Genomic DNA, 20405 nt, shown 5'->3' with positions numbered 1-20405 from the left:
TTGTTGTTGTTTATCATTAGCCTCCCACCAAAACACATGAAAAGACATGAGTAGATTTCAAACTGAGGCACAGCTGCAGGAATTGAGCAGAAAACAACCTTACAATTAGCAATGCATCAGTAATGGATATAAAATAAAACAAACTAATACATAAGAATGCACTTTTTCACTAAATGCATGTTGCATGTGCAGAACAATGCACAGCTGAGAAAATGAAACACAATATCTGATGTCACTTTAAAATATGAAGCTGAGTGAGTCTTCTGTGAGGTGCCAGTGTTCATCTTGTGGTGGTTCATGGGGAAGTGCCGCATCAAGTTTCATAGGTTTGTGTGGTAAGTGAGCAGAAGTGATAGTGTAGTATTAGTCAATGTAAATTAAAATAAAACCCAAACTGTCTTTATGAGTTTTATTTTCTTGCAAAGAAAGGCCATCAGTCATAGTAAAGAGCAACACAGTGAGTGTGTAACAAACATATAAACTCCTGCATGGAGGGGGAGGTAGTGACTCTAAAAAAGTGCATGGAGGTATTTTTGACATGGTAGTAGAAAGTGAAGATAATCTAATTACATGGGTCCCAGTAAACATAAAAGAAAAGTAAATACACCAAAGAAACACTCAAAGATAATCAAGGTTTCTACCATGTTATGTTGTTACATGTTTTAAAAAAGCTAAATGTTAGAGACATTTATGCAGAAAAAACTGTTACAAAAGCTCTCATAGTCTCGCATAGTTCAAACTTTCCAGTACAGTCCCTTGTGGGTTTTTCATGCAGTCTGCAGCTCGCTGACCAAAATGCCCGTGTCGATATTTTTGAGGTATCAGTTTCTACCAATTTTTTTCCATATGCTTTGTTTGTTCACACACATTTGAACACTGTTCACAGAAAATGAGCTGCTGTAGAGTTGAAACCAACTGTGGTTAACTTCATACTGAAACAGACATTCATAGTTTTATGTCAACCTTATATACCATGTTGTGTTAGGTATATTTGTCATGGGTAAGATGTATGAACACTGTGAGGGCACAACATATGTTCTTCATCTTGTTCTTTGCTGATTTACATTTATCAAGTAAATGCAACTTTTTACTTACTTGTGACCCACAACGGTCAAGATAAAAATGTTTATCTTTCTGAAACATGCTAGCTGTGTTTCATACCCTTTACTTTGTGCGTCATGTGGGGGGTTGGGACACAGCCTTGTGTATTATGATGTTTTGTTGTTTTGTGATCACAAGATCTGATCAGTTGATCTACTATGATTGAATATAACATGCAAAGATGAATCCCTGATTCAAATAAAATATAATAAAAGCTTAGGCAGAGGCCACATTCACCTCAGAGAACTATAAGGTCCTGAAACCACAATACAAATGTCAACAATATCGTATGTAATACTGGGGGATGCAACCCTGATGTGACTATAATGTGGCAGTAATAATTACCACATTAACAATATACATATTATAGAATCAGATTTCTCATAGTTAAAAAAAATAACTAAGAAATTAGGGTTAGGTTAGGGTTAGCTTGTAAAAGTAGTATTCACAGCAGAGCTGCTGTATTGGACTGCATTAGAAGTGTGCAGTTGTAACCAAGTGGCAGTGGAAAGGAAAAAAACCCTTTAGCAGTCAAAACCTCCTGTAGTATCAGGCTCAGAGTGGGCAGGCATCTGCCTCGACTAGCAGTGGAGAGTGGAAAGAGAAAGAACCCCAAAAAGGACAGATGGCAAATCGTTTCCTGGTTCTGAGCTGATTGTACCATATAAACCCCTCCTGACGTGAAGACTGGAGGGCAGAAAAAGGACAGTGCACAAGAGTGAGGGAGAGAAAGGTAGATAGTCTATACAGACCTGCCACTAACTGAAGGTTCTGGTGTATGTAATTGGGTTTTAACCTCAGATTTATAGATTCAGACTGTCAAACAATAGGAAAAGGCCCTGCAGCCACTTTCCATCGTTTACCTCTGGGGATAGACCCGAGGCCTGCACTTTGAGAGAGGACTCCAAGGTGGGATATGTCAGATAGGTAAGAAGGAGCACTTCTTCAGTTCTTTATCTTAATCATTTTACCTTCTATCCAGTGAAGGGCAGCTCAGACAGATATTGGATAATTTGAAGACATTTCCATTTACAGTGTATTCATTTGGCAGATGCGTTTATCCAAAGCAAGCAATGACCTCCACATGAGCGAGGTAGGGTATAGAAGGCTACAGTTATGATTGGAAGAATCTTACAACTATGCCTATTAGTCATGATTTAAAAGCTTGAAAACATTTCAAACATATTACAATGAATACAACATGACCTTTCTGGATGACACAAAAGTGTGAATTAAAGTTTCAGTATCCCCAGTGGACAGAGAAGGCTGAATTTTAGCTATATTACATAATTTACAATGTATATCTAACGGTTTAGTAAGTATTAGTAGAGTATGTAAAGACCACAATAAACGATGGTGAAAGTGAAAGTAATTTACTTTCTGAGAATCAGCAGGGTTGGTGCACACTGTATACTGTATGAGTACATGACACTGAGTAGATGACAAGCATGTGGTCAAGAAAGAGGAATTGAAGATCAAATTACAAATGAAACAATACTTCATTTCCTCATTTCAGCTGATTTTTGTGAGGTTCCTCTTAAGATGAGAATTACCAAGCCTTGTTGGTAATGTTGTTTTTTCTGATCATGAGACCAAAACATCTGATTCTGACGTGTTAGAATCCCAATGCAATGCAATAGTTAAAAATTCAGTCAGTGGTGAACTCGTGGTTTTTCAGGGCCATTCCAGGATTGAAATAAATGGTCAAGTGTATTTTTCTCTACCTCTTCATTTTACTAAAGAACAAGAAGTAGAAGATGGCTCTGCATGAGAAGAAATTCTGTGAGTACTGCACCGTTTTTATATAGCACAATTCATTCACAATGCAATATGTAATAAACACTTGTAATAAAAATGTTTACTCTATAATAATACATATATAAATAAATAATTGTTTCATTCCGTGAACATTTTTTTCATTAATTTTATCTTTTTACCTAGTTTGTAAAAGTATGGTTTGGACATATCTGTATAAAAGTAGCACAGTGATGCTTGAGAATGTGATGCTGTATTTGCTGAAACTGCATTTTTGCTTTCATTACTTCTTTGATTTTTTTTCCTGGCCAATACATGTTATACTTGGCTTGAGGTTTACACTGGTACTGTTTGGTTTTGGGCTTATGAAATGAGTTCAGTTTTTGCTGAACTTCACAGAAATATTAATTATAGGTTGTAGAAGTTTAGAATTAGAACTTGCGCATAATTTCTGGATCACAAACCTGGCAAAAGTGTAAATGCAAACACAAAGGTGATGCAGATACACACATAGATGTTCATATGACTTTAAAAACAATTTAAAACTGCAATTGAGCTGCAGAAGACATAGAAAGGTAGATCCTTGTTAGAGAAAATGGTTTGTTTTTCTTCCACAGTGTTTCCGGTTGGCTTCGTCACCCTGCTGTATACACTGTGCAACAGCCACGCTGCTGCAATCAGCCTGAAAGAACACCTGGCTGATTGTCTAAAGGACAATGACTACGATGAGTTGCTGCAGACTGTGAAGATGGGCCTTCGAAACATAGACACATCTCATCATGTTGTAATAGTTGGAGCTGGCATGGCAGGACTGACAGCTGCCAAACTATTGCAAGATGCAGGACACAAGGTACATGCAACAGATGGAAAATAAATAAATGTATATGTAGATAGTCTATTATTAGCAGTGGTGCTAATATTGCATTGGTAACAGCTTCATTAGTCCCAGATAACCACAACCAAAACACCACTGATACACTTATTTTTTCATTTATTTGAACAAGGTCACCATAGTAGAGGCTAGTGGTCGTATTGGAGGACGTGTGGAGACGTACAGGAATGAAAAGGAGGGCTGGTATGCTGAGTTGGGGGCCATGAGAATCCCAAATTTTCACCAGTAAGTATCAGTGTATTTGTACATGAAGTTATGAAGTGTACAGATGAAGGTGAAATAGAAATTACAAATTGGAAAATCAGCTTTTTATGAATAGCTTCAGGACCTCAGATACTAATTTCCTAGTAAAGTGGAATACATTTTTATAAAGGTCATGCATGTAGTGAAGGCTCAAAATATTATTTTTAGAATAAAAAGTGCTGTTGTCAGCAAATACACGATGCCAGTGAAGGTTTCTGGTGTTGTTGATTAAGAAAAAGTCCTATAAGGGTTTCTTGGGTCGTGAAGTCATTGCTAATTCTGCTACTCTGATATCCTCAACAGCATTGTCCACTCATTTGCAAATGAACTGGGGCTCAAGCTAAATAAATTCGTCATGGATGACCCCAATACCTTTTACCTGGTTAATGGGCAGCGGAAGAGAACATACGCGGTGCAAACAAACCCTGATATCCTCAAATACAAGTTGGAGAGTAGCGAGAAAGGAAAGTCGGCGGACGAGCTGCTACAGAAGGCTTTGCAGAAGGTACATAAAGCATGGGAACGGAAGGAGAAATGGTGGGAGATTCTGGGCTGAAAACACTAACGCTGCCACTTTAGCCAATTTTGAACTTTCTGTTATGTGTCCAAAAAGTTTCTCAGATTTCCACATCCTTAAAATGTACTGCTCTCAGCACTTTCACATACAAGTTCATACAATTCAAGCCAATGTGTGTCTCCTATTTCCTCCAGTTAGATAAAATATGATGTTGCTCCATAGCTAATAAACTGTAATGACTTCCTCTGTTTTGCAACTTTCATTTCAGTTTTCATTGACAAATTAGCAATAAGCTCCATGCTGATTTATTTCTCAATGAGTAAATTTAGTAATCACAATTATTACACACCTGCTATCTACAATATAAACGCTGTCTTTGAGGGGACTTTTGACAAGTAAACCCAACAATACCTCAACAATAACTGACATTATTGTGCTGTTGTTGGCTTCAACCTCCAAATAATCCCACTGTGGCTCCTTTTCTAAATACTCAAGATAACAAAAAGTAACTGTATAGATTATTTATTTAATCATGACACAGTATTTTTTCCTTTTCTTTTCTTTAGGTCAAAGATGAAGTGGAGGCTCACGGTTGCCAAGCCGCACTGCGAAAATACGACCATTACTCTGTGAAGGTAAAGCACAATATGGTTTCACAAAGTTTCATAAACCGGCTGTTATGTTAATGGATTATGTGCAAACTGGATTTGTCCACATCTGCTTGTTTGACAGGAGTATCTGAGAGAAGAAGGTGGTTTAAGCTTGGAAGCAGTGCGGATGATTGGAGACCTGCTTAATGAAGAGAGCCTTATGTACACTGCATTGACTGAGATGATCTATGACCAGACTGACATCAGTGACAGTGTTAAGTAAGGCTACGTCCAACAGTACAATACATTCTTGTACTGAATTTAGTTTTCATCTTTTATGTGTTCACTGAATGTTAATAAATAATATTATAGAAAAGATTAGTCAATTTTAAGCAGATGAGCAAAACAACATAGCAATTCAGTGGCTTTATATTTATGTAGCAGCAAAGTATTAAAGTTAGATGAAACTAAAAGTGTTTTAACCTGCAAGCAGCTAGAAAAAGTGTCTTTTACCTCAAGCAGGGAAGTTTGATTTTGCTTTGTACTGTATATCTTCCATCGTTGTGATTACAGATACATATATATATATATATATATATATATATATATATATATATATATATATATATATATATATATATATATATATATATATACAATTACTGTTGGGACAAATTTGCAAACACAACACTGATAAGTCTTCACTTTGTCAAGTAAATAAGAAATGATGGACTAATTGCACATTTGACAAACAAATCATTCCCATGCATTAAAACATATGCTGCAAATGTGCTCTCGCCAGCTCTGGGTTGGGTCTGGTATGTTAGATTTGCACTATGGTAGTAAACTTCGATATGCTTCTAATTTTTCAATTTTTTTGTAAACCTCACCTCATGGACACATTTCAAACTTGTATCTTTCTCTAGAAAGATGTCTTCAGTAATCATATCTGTTTGTCTTTTTGTTGTTGAGGTACGAGGAAGTGACTGGTGGGTCCGACCTTCTACCTACAGCATTTCTTAAAGTTCTCAACGGCCCCATTCTCCTCAACTCCAAGGTCAAACGCATCAGCCAAATGCCAAATGATAAAGGTGTAATTGTGTCATATCAGACAGAAAATAAGTCCTCATTGACGAACATTTCTGCTGACATTGTCTTGGTAACAACCACCGCCAAAGCAGCTCTCTTCATTGACTTTGATCCACCACTGTCCATCAAAAAGGCAGACGCCCTGAAATCAGTCCACTATGACAGCTCCACTAAAATCCTCCTCACGTTCAGTGAAAAGTTCTGGGAGCAGGACGGCATTCGGGGAGGGAAGAGCATCACTGATGGACCATCTCGCTTCATCTATTACCCCAGTCACAGTTTCCCAACTAATGACACTATTGGCGTCCTCCTGGCTTCCTACACCTGGTCTGATGATTCCCTCCTCTTCCAAGGTGCAAGTGATGAAGACCTGAAAGAAATAGCTCTAAGAGATTTGGCGAAGATCCATGGGGATCATGTTAAAAAACTCTGCACAGGAGTTGTAGTGAAGAGGTGGAGTGTGGATCCTTACAGTTTGGGTGCTTTTGCTCTTTTCACACCATACCAACACTTAGAGTATGCAGCAGAGCTCTTTAGAAGTGAAGGTAGAGTGCATTTTGCTGGTGAACACACAGCCTTCCCTCACGCTTGGATTGAGACTGCTATGAAATCTGCAATCAGGGCTGCTAGAAATATTAACCAGGCTGTACTTACTTCATCGGATCTATGTCCACGGTGCCATTGTAAAGCAATCAGAAAAAATAATGCAATACTGTGAGATGTTGACTTCAAGTCACTAATTTGTCCTTGCTAAAGTGTATTACAGTATAAATGACTTGAATAGAAAATGTGCGATAAATACTGTATCTATGTAACACCAGAGAAACCTAATAAATGTTGAAATTTTGCTGAATATGTAGAATGTGTTGAAATGTGGAATTGAATCTGTAATGAACATGTTTTTTTTTTTTTTTTTATATTTAGAAAACACAATTGCAATAAATACTAAATAAAACCTCAAAAAACACACTTTATATAATAAATTCAAGACCTTAGCTTAAAATAATACAGAAAAAAACAATAACCCCCCCCCCCCCCCCCCCCCCCCCCCCTTTAGAAACCAATAGGTGACTGGGACAATAAAAAATAATAATAATTAAAACATAACCAGGCTCAGACTGGGTGTCCATGTGCATTGACTGGATGAGATAAGTCGAGAGTGAAGAGTGAAATGCACTGTGCTGTTTCTGTACTATGCTATTGTCTAAGTCAACAATAGCTTTAAGCTGCAAATTAAAACTACACCCACAACAACAATCTGTCACTGATGAACAAATACTATATTTGTGATGACTTTCAAATCAGAAATCTGTCTTTGTGTGATATGACTGAATGTTGCTGAATTACTCTAATGTAGTGATTTAGTAACATTTGGTCAAAATGTGTGTCTGATCAGTTATGAAAGAAAAACCAAACATGATATTTCTGAAGAAGGGAAAATCCCAATGACACCTAATTGTATGAACGTAAGAGTAAAGCAAAGGTCACAGTTTGTGAAACAGGGAGAGACTGAACGTTCATCAATAAATAAATGTTTTTCTTTCAAATTAAACGATGTACACAGTGGAAGACAGGATCAGTAGTATATGGAAATATATGGCAGGTGTATTTTAAGTGCAAAACAAAATCAAAAGTGTGACACAAACAAGGTGGTACCCTAAACCATGTCAAAGGTTGTTTTCTTTTTTCTTTCTTATCGCTAGCCATCATTAGTAATTACGTCAAGAGAATTATTTCAATTCATTAAGTTAAAAAAAGTTATGATAATAACCATTTATTTTTGGCAAATTGCATAACTTAGTTATAGTTGGTGGAAGCACGTACCAAGCTTATTTACTGATCATTGAAACAAGCATCACTTGGATTTGGTGTCCTGTGTTTGGTGTGAAGTTTTTTACTTCCTAACCTAAATATTCAAATATTAGTTACTAATTTAAATACAAATTCAGGTTGATTCCAAATCACTCTTCCCATGTGTGCAGACATGTTTATCAAACATGTCTGCAATCAGTGTTTCAAATTAATGAGCAGGACTGATTTGTTATATTTCTGAATTTAATTTAGTACAAGATTTATTGATTATTGTTATAGAAGACCTTGATAACTATGGAAAATCCCAACAATATCTGTGTGACTTAGCGTGTAATATTGTTTACTTCTTGGGGTCCTTGTGAAATAACAAAATTTCCAAACATCCATATTATTTATGCAGACGACCTCAGTGTAAAATCATCAGACAGTGGATGATCTTAACAATGGGGCGCAACTGTTGCTGACAAAGGAGATCATAATAAATGATGAAGTACAAAATGCTGTGTGAACACCAAAGTACACTGTGGTTGGACTGATACGGAAAATTTCGTTTTCACTTCATTAAAAGTTAAACTGTTCAAGGATACCATTCCTCCATGTGGCACGAACTAAAACTGTGTGACTGTGGGAATGACAGACATGTGGTTAGTGAATGAAATTAGATTCTTCATGATACATGTTTATTTCCCCTTTACATGCCATGAGGGGTTCCCAAAAAGCACCACTCAGCTGCCTTGATGATGTTGGGAAACAGCTATATTGTTGATCATGAGATTCTGAGCAGCTGCTATAGATTGCCTGATTGTGCAAGAAAGAAGATAACGAAACCAAAACCCTGATAAAAAAAAAAAAAAAAAAAAACTCCCAAATAAAGTCATGCTTTTTGGTGAGGGCAATCAGCTGACAAAAAATCTCTGGGAGCAGTACTGTATAAAAGAGGCTACCTCAAATCACTGTATCATCATACCGTGACATTTGTGCAACTTGAAAGGTAAGAAAACTTTATTTCCTGTTATTATTCAATCATCATCTTTGTATTTTCACCGTGCTCACATCAGAAAATACTGCATTTATTTTCATTCTACTTCACATCAGCTTTATTAATTTACCTAACCAACCATTTTATAATAAAAATAAAAATTGATGTGCAGATGGTGATGAGTGCAACATATACATCACAATTTATATGCATATGCATAAGATCCATGACCATGATTTTGCTCTCTAGTAATAGTCCTACACTTTTTTGGTGTAAATATTTTCTGTCAATGAACTCGATCATAAGCTTAATGCAAAAAAAAAATTGTGTTTCTGTTTCTCTTACTCTTTCCTTCATGCCATCAAAGGTTCCAAGCTGTCATGGATCCACATGTATTTAAGTGGAAAATTTTGTGAGTATCTTGCACTTCTTTTTTTTTTTTTTTTTTTTTGTTTTTTTGTTATTTTATTTAGACAAGACATTGGCAGTGTACTGTACCGGGTGTTGGAAACTTGAATGTGCACAAAATGTGTGTGGATTTTTTGTGATTATTCTGTGTGTAGTACGTGCAAATCGTGCTATGGTCGTTTTTTAAAATCCCTGTCTGCGGTTTGGCCTTTTTAGGAAATCAGCACCTTTGAGTAATGTAGTTCTGCTTTTTTACAAAAGGGTTTCAGAAGTTCAGCATCAGAGGAGTGATTAAAGGATACTGGTGTGCACAGAAATGTAGGTCGTAAACTGAAAAGAAGAAGTGACATTTGCAACCACAGCCCCTCTCACTTTTCAGTTCTGGGGAAGTGAATGTTTTTCAGACTAATAATCGGTGAATGAGGAGGCTAAAAAAGAGATTGATAAAACAATAGTATACTAACAAGTAAGTCAGGAAGTAATAACATATTTGTGGATAGGCATATGATGCAACCCTGACATAAAAGTAGACGTTTCTTAGAAAATTTTAAATGTAACTGGGGCTTTCAGGTTCCCGGCATAAAGGAAGCTTAGAAATGTTTGATAAAAGTCTCTAGTTGAAGTAAGATGTGTTTTTTTGCATTTCAGTTTCTGTTATCTGGCTATTGTGCACACTGTACAACAGCCACACTACTGCTATCAGCCTAAAAGAACATCTGGCTGACTGTCTGGAGGACAAAGACTACGATGACTTGATGAAGACTTTGAATAAGGGCCTCTCACCCTTAAACACATCTCATCATGTTGTAATAGTTGGAGCTGGCATGGCAGGACTGACAGCTGCCAAGCTACTGCAAGATGCTGGACACAAGGTACATGCAACAGTTTAACACTGTAAAGCCACTTTAGTGGGTTTGTTGACCAAAAGTGGGGAGGGAAATAGTAAAAACGGACAGTTGTACAGACACTGCTCATCACATGTTTTACAGGTTATATTTAATAATAATAATAATAAAAATAAATCCTCTCAGGATTCCAGTGGCTTTTTTAGTGGTTGTTCCAGCTTAAAACGGCTGATTTCTCATCATCTTTTTGCTTTGTGGTATTTGTTTTATTATGAATAATAGTAAAATTCGCTGATGTTAACGGAAATATTCTGTCTTGACAAGGTCACCATAGTAGAAGCCAGTGGTCGAGTTGGGGGACGAGTGGAAACGTACAGGAATGAAAAGGAGGGCTGGTATGCTGAAATGGGAGCTATGAGGATCCCAAGTACTCATAAGTGAGCAAAAATATGTTTTTTTTTATTCCCACTTGTCTGAAAGGAATGTACAGTATTGTTGCGATACAACTGCGTTTCCAAGTTTGGCCAATCAAAAATATTCTACATTGTTTTTTTGGAATGATTCTTGACACCTATCTACTTATAGGAAACAAGATTATTGATTTGTGTCTTTACAGGTTCATACGCTGGTTTGCTAAGCACCTTAAGGTAAAGATGAACCGATTTATTATGGATGACAACAACACCTATTACCTGGTCCATGGGTTGCGGAAACGAACATATACAGTGAAAGCAAACCCAGACATCTTTAAATATAAACTTATGAAAAGTGAAATGGGGAAATCAGCCAACGCTTTGCTGCAGGAAGCTTTGCAGAAGGTTTGTAAGAGCAATGATGTTCTACATTTGTGCTTTGCATGCTTGTCACTGTAAGTTTTTCATAAGTCATAAGAAATGAAAATCACCAAAATCACAAAACTCACTTGCTTTGTTCTCTAAAAATTTTGTTTTCTCTAAGCTGCAGTAACAGACAATAGAAAGTGTAGCTTTTAACTGTAATTTATCACATGTAGGTAAAAGATGAAGTGGCTGCACATGGCTGTAAAGTTGCATTTCTGAAATACGACCACTACTCTGTGAAGGTAATGTATAATGTTGAGTGAACTTATGATCATCACAAGCAAATTAGACCAGGCATCAGATAAAACAAATTTCGGTTTAATTTAGTTAACAGATGGGCTCTGACGAATTAAGAATGTGTATGATTTGTTTCTCAGGAGTATCTGAAAGAAGAAGGTGGTTTGAGTCCAGGAGCAGTGAGGATGATTGGAGACTTGCTCAATGAGCAGAGCTTCATGCACTTGGCGCTGACAGAGATGCTTTACCTTGAGAGTGATGTTAGCGACGATGTCTCGTGAGATAATTTTTTACATTTGCGCAGCTACATTAGCGTCTTTTACAATTATTAATTTGTTGTGCACCTTATTATATACAATTATTACATAATTACACATGTAATTTTTGTTTGTTGTATCTTTTTTTTTGAAGGTATGATGAAATAACTGGTGGGACAGATCTCCTTGCCAAAGCCTTTCTCACTGTCCTTGATGTCCCCATCCTTCTCAACTCTAAGGTCAAACGCATTAGCCAATCAAAGAAGGGTGTCGTTGTGTCATACCAGGTAAACCAGAAGTCTCCCCTAATAAACATTTCTGCCGACGCTGTTCTGGTCACAACCACAGCCAAAGCAGCTCTCTTCATTGACTTCGAGCCACCACTCTCCCGAGCAAAGATGGAGGCTCTGAGAGGGGTCCATTATGAAAGCTCCACTAAAGTCATTCTCACATTTAGTGAGAAGTTCTGGATTGAGGATGGCATCCGAGGAGGAAAGAGCATCACTGACAGACCCTCTCGTTACATCTACTACCCCAGTCACAGTTTCCCAACTAATGAGAGCATTGGCGTCCTCCTGGCTTCCTATACCTGGGCCGATGACGCTCTCCTCTTTCACGGTGCAAGTGATGACGACCTGAAAGAACTGGTTCTGAGAGACTTGGCGAAGATCCACGGTGAGCGTGTGAAGTCTCTCTGCACAGGGGTGGTGGTGAAGAGGTGGAGCTTGGATCCTTACAGCTTGGGCGGTTTCGCGCTCTTTACACCATATCAACACATAGAGTACTCTAAAGAGCTCTTCAGACATGAAGGCAAGGTGCACTTTGCTGGTGAACACACAGCCTTCCCTCACGCTTGGATTGACACAGCGATGAAATCAGCAGTCAAGGCTGCTAAGAACATTAACAAAATGGCACAAGTAGTCCACTCAACACCTCAACACCATGATGAGCTCTAGGGTCTTAAATCTACTTTAGTATAACATGATAGTAGGAATGTGTCAATGGAGAAGTGTTGTAATTGTGCCTGTTTATTGAAATACTTGAAAGGTTGAAACTAATGATTATTTTATTATTTATTCATTTTCAACTCGCTTTCTCATTTCCTTGTTGCAGCCTTGTGTCTGACTACTTACTTAATCTTATGTGTAGCGTCTGTCATATGTCAAACCTTTAAACAAGTAACCAGTGGTTGAAAGTAGATCTACACAAGTATTTATATTTTCTGCTATTTGATACTTCTAATTCATCACATTTCAGTTTTTATGTGTTTTTTCGGTGCTCCACAAAAGTGTTTTTCCTTTTCAATAACTGATAAAATTATTGCATATTTAACATAAACCAGGATTTGTGTGCTGAATATTTTTCCTTTTTTTTTATTACACATTTCACAACTCTTTAGATTATTCTGATGACTTACTGGGTACTACTGGACTTCACTAACTATAACTTTGTTAAAACTAACTCCACCTAGAATACAATGTAGTAAAAGGTTCTACAGAAAACTATTTATTTATTTGATAAAACAATTATTTGTCCACTATTTAAAGTCAAATATGACACTATTTGGGAGAACTCTATGACAAATTAATAGAAAAGCAGAGGGACAGTATTGTACAGGACATGCAGGTGAAATAACTTGCCTCGTTTTCAATGCAGTATTTATTTTAGCCATTGCTGCAGTGGCACCAGACTAGTTTCCCTGCTCTATTTAGAAACAGAAGAGGTAAAACCAACTTGCTGGGCAGAGAAAACCAGTTTACAGATAACAGCAACAAACAAGCATCGTTATAGCTGAACAGGTGTGCGTTGTCCAGAGCAACACAAACACTGACACCTACAAAATACAACCATAGAACCCCTGTTACAGCAGTTATGGTGTAGAAAGCCCTCTGCTTTGATTGGTCAACCCAAGCCCTGTCTTTGCCCATTTCCCCTGGTCCTGGACGAACCAGAACACAGAGAACAGAGAGGCTACAAAAAGTCACAATAATTAAGGACATTGCCATTAAGCAAAAAACTTGAGTATAGGGAACATTCGGGTAGTACAAAGATTCCACACCAAAACATACACAGTAGAGCAGCCAAGTGCAACCAATGCTGATGTTTCTGATCCTGACTGCCCCCTGACTGTTTCAGCCTCAGGTAGATGACGGGGTGAACAACAGCCAGGTAGCGCTCTACACAAGTCAGGATGTGAAATAACGTCTGTCCAGGGAAAGACGCAGAAATTGCAAAATACCCCACTGTCATCAATTCAATGCGACCAAGGTATTGTCCACAAACATTAAATAAAGTCCCCAACCCATGGATGAGCTCCATAGCAACAAAGTGGTAGGTGAAGATGTCAGAGTGGCTTGTTGTTGCAAAGGAGCGTTGCTGCCTCCATCTTTGGTGACCGAGGTAGAGGACGAAGAGGGAGAGAGGGAGGAAGAAGAGGTTGATGACACTATACACAATATAGGTAATAAATACTCCTTTAGAGTCCGAGCAGTTGTTCAAATAATTGGTGGAAGAAGAAGAAGAGTTATCAGCCATGTTGGAATGAGTGACATAGCTTTGACTGAAAGAAGAAAAGAGGGAAAACGTAATTAAAAATGTGTAAAAGTGGTTTGTGACTAAGAAAAAAACAGTATTTTATATTTTATATATTTGTAATTATGTGTAATTTTATGGACAATCTCGGTAACAGTGAAAAACTTTTTTTTTTACAAAATGTGAGCCAAAAGAGTTATTGCCAATCATTAAGTATGTCCTGTCTATACCTTACCAAAAAATATAGGATGGTCTTTAAAATGAAAATTCCAATAATAATAGCTAATATAGAATCTCTGTGTAGTGAGCAGCCTCAGTCCTACTTTATACTACTATAAAGTCATATCAGTCATTCAGTATAGTTTTAACATTTGAAGCAGTCTTATGTAGTACTGAATTACAAAGACAGTAAGCAGTTTTGTTTTTTTTCTGTGGTTGTGATTTTTTTGGGTGGTACAGTAAGGAAGCACAATGACACAATGGAGTCACTGAACTGAATTCATCTACGGAAAACCCCATTCAGCACATTTCAGCATTTTACAAACTAAAACTCCAGCTTTGAACTGCCTGTTGCAGCAGTATGTCACAATTCTTTGATGTTTTAAGATAAGAATGCCTGCTCTGCCACTGTCAGCACATCACCGGACAACGTCTTAAAGCAGAGAGTATTGCTTATCTCACTACTAATTTAAAACTTAATTCAAAATAATTAAATAATACATTTTTCTGTTGCATGACAACTCATATAACACAAATATTTTACTAGTTTTCTCAGATTTTAAAGTAAATTCTAAAAGATATTTTAGAGAAACACGGCATTTGAGAGGTTGGAAGGGAGAGACCTAATTGAAACACATCAAACAATCATATATATCAATATAACAACATTTCATGTAGTTTTATAGGATAGTTTCATGAACGTATGTGTGTAAAACCATTACATATTTAAAGATTACCCACCTCATCTTCAGTGTTTGTTTCTGATCTTTCTCCTTCTCTTCCAGACTCTGTCTGGTGTTCATCAAAAGCTGACCCTAAATTGAATGCTCTAAATATATCATCCATTTGTCTTGGTAACAGCGAGCAGCAGGACTGTGAGGGTTTTGCATACTGTCAACATAATATTTTTTGCATCTCTGAACTTTAAATCATGGCAGGCAAATTTGCTTATCACGTAACTCAATCACAGGTAACAGGGTCAGCTGCTGATGAACATCAGTGGTAGTGACCTGGTGTCTCGCCCAAAGAAGTTTCCGTAACACTGAGTTCTTTTTTTACAACGTATATTCAACAAAGCCCCAATTGCAAGTTCATGCATGTTTTTCATTAGTCATGTTTTTAATTGTCATTCATTAAATCTGTGTGACAGAATACAAATAACCTGCCTGAAAAGACTGATGATTATTTAAATCACTTAGTATCATGCAGACATATAGACAGTTCTATCAGCTGAGTCATTATGACGACTAGTTTAAATAAGGCCAATGGTATCATATTTGATACGCAAAAATCAGTTGATTAAATAATTATCATAAACTTCTGATGTAACATAAAAAATAAACATTAAACACGAAAAATTCTACATTTTGCAATAATCTCTCACAATTTTTTTCAACAAAGTGTGCAATACACAAACATAGGATGTTGTAACTACTATTTATTGGACTGGGCTTTACAGGGTTACCCCCCAACATTTGTTGGGGGGTAGCATTTTATTGTAGAAAATCACAAGTCAAAAGCTACAGAATTCATGCTGTTATCAAAGTTAAATACAAATAAAACATATGTTGACATACAGTATTTATCAATACATTCCCTAATGCTCTATATGTCTCTCAAATTTATTAAATGTGTAAATTATTCCTCCTAAAACCTTAAAAAAAAGAAGCAATTTTTATTCAGTTTTGCATTGTTTGTATCCTCACTGAAGGACACAGCAGCAAGCACCAGCAGTGAATGAATATAAACACCTTCATAATTGTTTGATGATTGTTTATAATAATAGGTGATTAATAACACTAAATAGCATTAATAAATGAAAGAAATACAAAGGAAGAATATGTAACATTATACAGTTATGTAATGTTTTTTATGCCTAAATTGGTGAATGTGTATTTACATATTAGTCATTCATGTGTGTCCTCAAGCTAAGTCAAACTAAATGGTTTGTACAAAATATAAATTTGTCCATTTAGTTTGGATCGTTTTTATCTTTACAATATCAGTTTGTGCTCTTTAGTACATTTGCGTCAATCATGAAAAATCATGTACACGTTATTGATTCCAGAGAAAACATTACTAAATCATATGTGCTATAAAATTATCTAAGAAAACGTAGCATTTTATCCTGTAACTTCTGTATTTCATCAGTTTTCTTCAGTGACACCAAGTCTAAGTCTCTATGCTACCACTTGTTGTAAGACTGACTAAACACTAACTTTCTTTTAACAAAGACATATTCCTGCTCTCTTTAAAAACAACAAGGGTAAAACTAAACTGCTGGGCAGAGTAAAGAAGTTTGCACACACGAGCACTTGACAGCTGACATCGTCACTCAGCACTTGTGACTTCTCCAGAGCAATACAGACAAGCATCCCTAGAAAATTCAACCACAAAACTCCCATTATAACAGTGATGGTGTAGAAAGCCCTCTGCTTTGATTGGTCAGCCAGAACCCTCTTTCCACCAACTTCCCCTGGCCCTGGATGAATCAGGACACGGAGAACAGAGAGGCTACAAAAAGACACAATAACTAAGAACACGGCCAACAAAGAGAAAATTGGCATATAGGGTACAGCGGGGATGTACAAGGCTTCCACACCAATCCATCCACAGTAGAGCAGCCAAACACACCCAATGCTGATGTTTCTGATCCTGGCGCCCCCTGATTGTCTCAGCCCCAAGTAGATGACAGGGTGAACAACAGCCAGGTAGCGCTCAATGCAGGTCAGGACGTGAAAGTACATTTGACCAGAGAAAAAATTGGAAGTTGTGTAAATCCCCACTTCCATTAACTTTGGGAGACTAAGGTATGTTCCACAAAGGGAAAAAGCTGCCCCCACAACGACGATGAGCTCCGTGGCAGCCCAGTGGTAGGTGAAGATGTCAGAGTGGCTGGTTGTTGCAAAGGAGCGCTGCTGCCTCCATCGCTGATGACCGAGGTAGAGGACGAGGAGGGACAGAGGGAGGAGGAGGATGACATTAGTGAGGATGATGGCAATAAAAATTACATTTCCATTGGGGCAGTTGGGAAAGTAATTGAGAGAAGAAGAAGAGTTGACTGGGACATCGGCTTGTGTGGAACAGCTTTTTTGGAAAAACAGAAGAAAAACAGGAACGAAATATATGAATTATATGAAACATGAGACAGTATTTCAGCATTTAACATATTAAAAGGTGTATAATGCATCTGGGAGAATAGATGGGATGAAAAAAAAAAAACAACAACACAGGACTTGACAGCAGTTTCTTCTTTTAAACTGAAAATCAGTACTGCTATTGGATTGTTAAAATTCAAACCCCACGTTTCCCTTACCCTAATCACTTTTAGCCAACCGAACCCTTTGTGTCTATAAAACCAAATGTATTTTTTTTATTTAGTCCTTAACAGCTGCTGATCATTAACCATGACGGCAAAGATCTAGCATGTGATAACGACAACATATCTTTTTTATTTGTTATTTTATTTATTTTGAAAGTTACATTTGCTTATTTTTGCCGTAAAATTGTTTAACGCTTTTAAAGTATTAACTGAAATCTAACATTAATGAACACCCACCTCATCATCACTTTGGTTTTGATGTTTCTCCTGAATCACCAAACTCTGACTGCTGTTAACGAGTGTCGGCTCCAAACACTGATGGGTGTCAATGGTGCCATTTGTCAAAGTGACAGCAGCTAGTGTGGGTATTTTGCCTATAGTCAAACAAATAAATAAAACTGCACTGTAAAACATGGCAGGTTAATTTCATTGACATTTTTTTCTGATAGAATTCCCTGGTAGTCACCCAGTGATACTTCAGTAAGAGTTTGAATAAATTTAAATCAGTTTTTATTAAAACCTATAAACCGAAACTTTTTTTTCTTTTAGGATTCAACATCAAGGATTCAAATAAGTTCCACCAATTACTCATTTTATCTGGCAGGATTCAAATAACCTGCAAACAAAGTTGCCGTTTATTTATTTAAATTTCTGTATTTCTGTACATTTCTGCAGACGTGGAGTCTCTGTATTGCCTGTTTTGCCACTGGCTTGTAGGGTGGCAACAAAAGTCTTTTCTGGGCCAGCTTCTGGATGGTCCCAAGTGTGGTTCATGCTCTTTAATGCTCCTTCCACTCTTTATCACCAGGTGTTCTTTGGTCTTCATTGTCTGCATTTGACCTCTGGTGTCCATTGAAGGGTTTTGCAGATTATATTTTCTGGCTCTGTCCTTAACAAGTGCCCAATTCCCTTCTTCTCATCAGATTTGCACAATTCTTCTCAGGTTTTTGGTGTGGGAGATTATTCTTGTAACACTATTCAGCATGTAAAAAGCATTTCCAGCCTTGCAAAGACGATTATTTATATAATCGGGGTTGTGATCAGAACTGCGCAGTAGGGGGAGGGGGTTAAAGGCGTATGTATCCTTAACCCTCGAGGCACCTTTAAAATTACCATACACTTTTTACCTTCGGGACCCCAAACGGGCCCTCTCATAAAAGTGAAATAAAAATGTGATATATCAATATTTTTTTTCACTTTCACCACATCAGATCTCTTCAACAGCTTCAGACCTATCCATATATATAAAGGTTTTTATTATTTTTGTATGTTTTTTAGGTTTTTATGCCCTTTTTGTCATGAGAACCCCCAATTTTTCAACAGGCAAAAACGCAAAACATGCAGTATTTACCAAAAATAAGATACAAAGTGAAATATTCCAAATGAGGGTATTAGAGCCTTGACTAAGTGAATATTTGATAACAACTTTGATTTTGATGCATTATTATTTTTGGAGCAATATGAGTTTATTCAAAAAACTTACACCTTTTAACTTCGGGACCCCAAACGGGCCCTCTCATAAAAGTGAAATAAAAATGAGATATATCAATATTTTTTTTCACTTTCACCACATCAGATCTCTTCAACAGCTTCAGACCTATCCATATATGTAAAGGTTTTTATTATTTTTATATGTTTTTTAGGTTTTTATGCCCTTTTTGTCATGAGAACCCCCGATTTTTCAACAGGCAAAAACACAAAACATGCAGTATTTACCAAAAATAAGATGCAAAGTGAAATATTCAGGATGAGGGTACTAGAGCCTTGACTATGTCAATAATTGATAACAACTTTGATTTTGATGCATTATTATTTTTGCAGCAATAAGAGTTTATGTACAAAATTTAGACCTTTTACCTCCGGGTCCAAAATGGGCACTCTCATAAAACTGAAATAAAAGTGTTATTTAGAAATATTTTTTTTTCAGTTTTACCACATTAGATCTCTTCAACAGCTTCAGACTTATCCATATATATAAGGTTTTTATCAGTTTTATATGTTTTTTTAGTGTTTTATCCCCTTTTTGTCATAAGCACAGGAGAGAAAAACTCCTATGCAATATTTACCAATTTGTTATTTTCTGTCAAAAGATGTTTTGTTTTGTCATGTGTGTCTGTGTGTTTGCAATGCATGTTGATGCATAAACCACAGATCCCTGTGAGGTGAATTTAGCATGCATGCACTCCACGTTTGGTGCACTGGTTCCACACCCTTCTGCACTGTGGGCACAACACCCACTGCTTCTGCTTTCTGGAGGTCCCTGGCTGTAGCTTCTCCTCCTTCTCTTCTTTCTCCACATGACCATGGTCCTGGCCCTGGGCTTGTCGGACCAGTCTGTCTGCAGACAGTCCTCTGTGCAAATGCCTCCTCTTTGCCATGGCTGGGGCAATGAGAGCTCTGTCAACCGACTCTAAGAAGAGATGCCAGCTGCAGCACTTCGTGCTGTTCCAGCATGGGTCCACAGAAGTGAGCAGGACATAGGCATTGTAACATGACATGTCCATCATGTCATATTCCTAGATATACTTGAAACCTGCATGCATATGAGGTCTGCATGCAGGCAGACAACATCTTCAGCCCATAATATCTTCAGACAACCTCTTCAACCCATAATTTCCAGGTTTGGAGGGCACATACTCTCAAATGCAGTCTCAGGGCCGCTGATCCTGACAAATGCAAAGTATAAGTCCATCCTGGGGTCAAGATGGGAGGGTGAAAGAATGTCAGGGGCTCTTCATGTGTGGCAGACCAAAGGATTTCCCCATTTT

The 20405-nt window shown here is 37.3% G+C and overlaps 2 protein-coding genes across 3 annotated transcripts; both read left to right on the top strand.

Moving 5' to 3' along the window:
* Window positions 1-1798: 1798 nt before the first annotated feature.
* On the top strand, window positions 1799-7040 carry LOC113168607 (L-amino-acid oxidase-like). Of its 2 annotated transcripts, XM_026369654.1 has the most exons (8): window positions 1799-2028; window positions 2844-2883; window positions 3474-3706; window positions 3861-3973; window positions 4295-4496; window positions 5075-5143; window positions 5241-5377; window positions 6071-7040. In XM_026369654.1, exons 2-8 carry the CDS (start codon window positions 2859-2861, stop codon window positions 6903-6905), a joined length of 1614 nt encoding a protein of 537 aa, XP_026225439.1. In that variant the 5' UTR covers window positions 1799-2028; window positions 2844-2858; the 3' UTR covers window positions 6906-7040. The 2 variants fall into 2 exon arrangements, with proteins under 2 accessions (XP_026225439.1, XP_026225437.1); XM_026369652.1 differs by lacking the exon at window positions 1799-2028 and having other exon boundaries at window positions 2589-2883.
* A 1865-nt stretch (window positions 7041-8905) lies between these two features.
* Window positions 8906-12921, top strand: LOC113168750 (L-amino-acid oxidase-like). The gene is made up of 8 exons (XM_026369779.1): window positions 8906-8990; window positions 9346-9390; window positions 10035-10258; window positions 10556-10668; window positions 10848-11049; window positions 11244-11312; window positions 11448-11584; window positions 11719-12921. Exons 2-8 carry the CDS (start codon window positions 9369-9371, stop codon window positions 12518-12520), a joined length of 1569 nt encoding a protein of 522 aa, XP_026225564.1. The 5' UTR covers window positions 8906-8990; window positions 9346-9368; the 3' UTR covers window positions 12521-12921.
* Window positions 12922-20405: the final 7484 nt, after the last annotated feature.

The sequence above is a fragment of the Anabas testudineus genome, chromosome 18 (genome assembly GCF_900324465.2).
Source record: "Anabas testudineus chromosome 18, fAnaTes1.2, whole genome shotgun sequence".
Classification (NCBI taxonomy): domain Eukaryota; kingdom Metazoa; phylum Chordata; class Actinopteri; order Anabantiformes; family Anabantidae; genus Anabas; species Anabas testudineus.
Note: the sequence above shows the minus strand (reverse complement) of the source record. Positions and strands in the feature narration are given on the sequence as shown.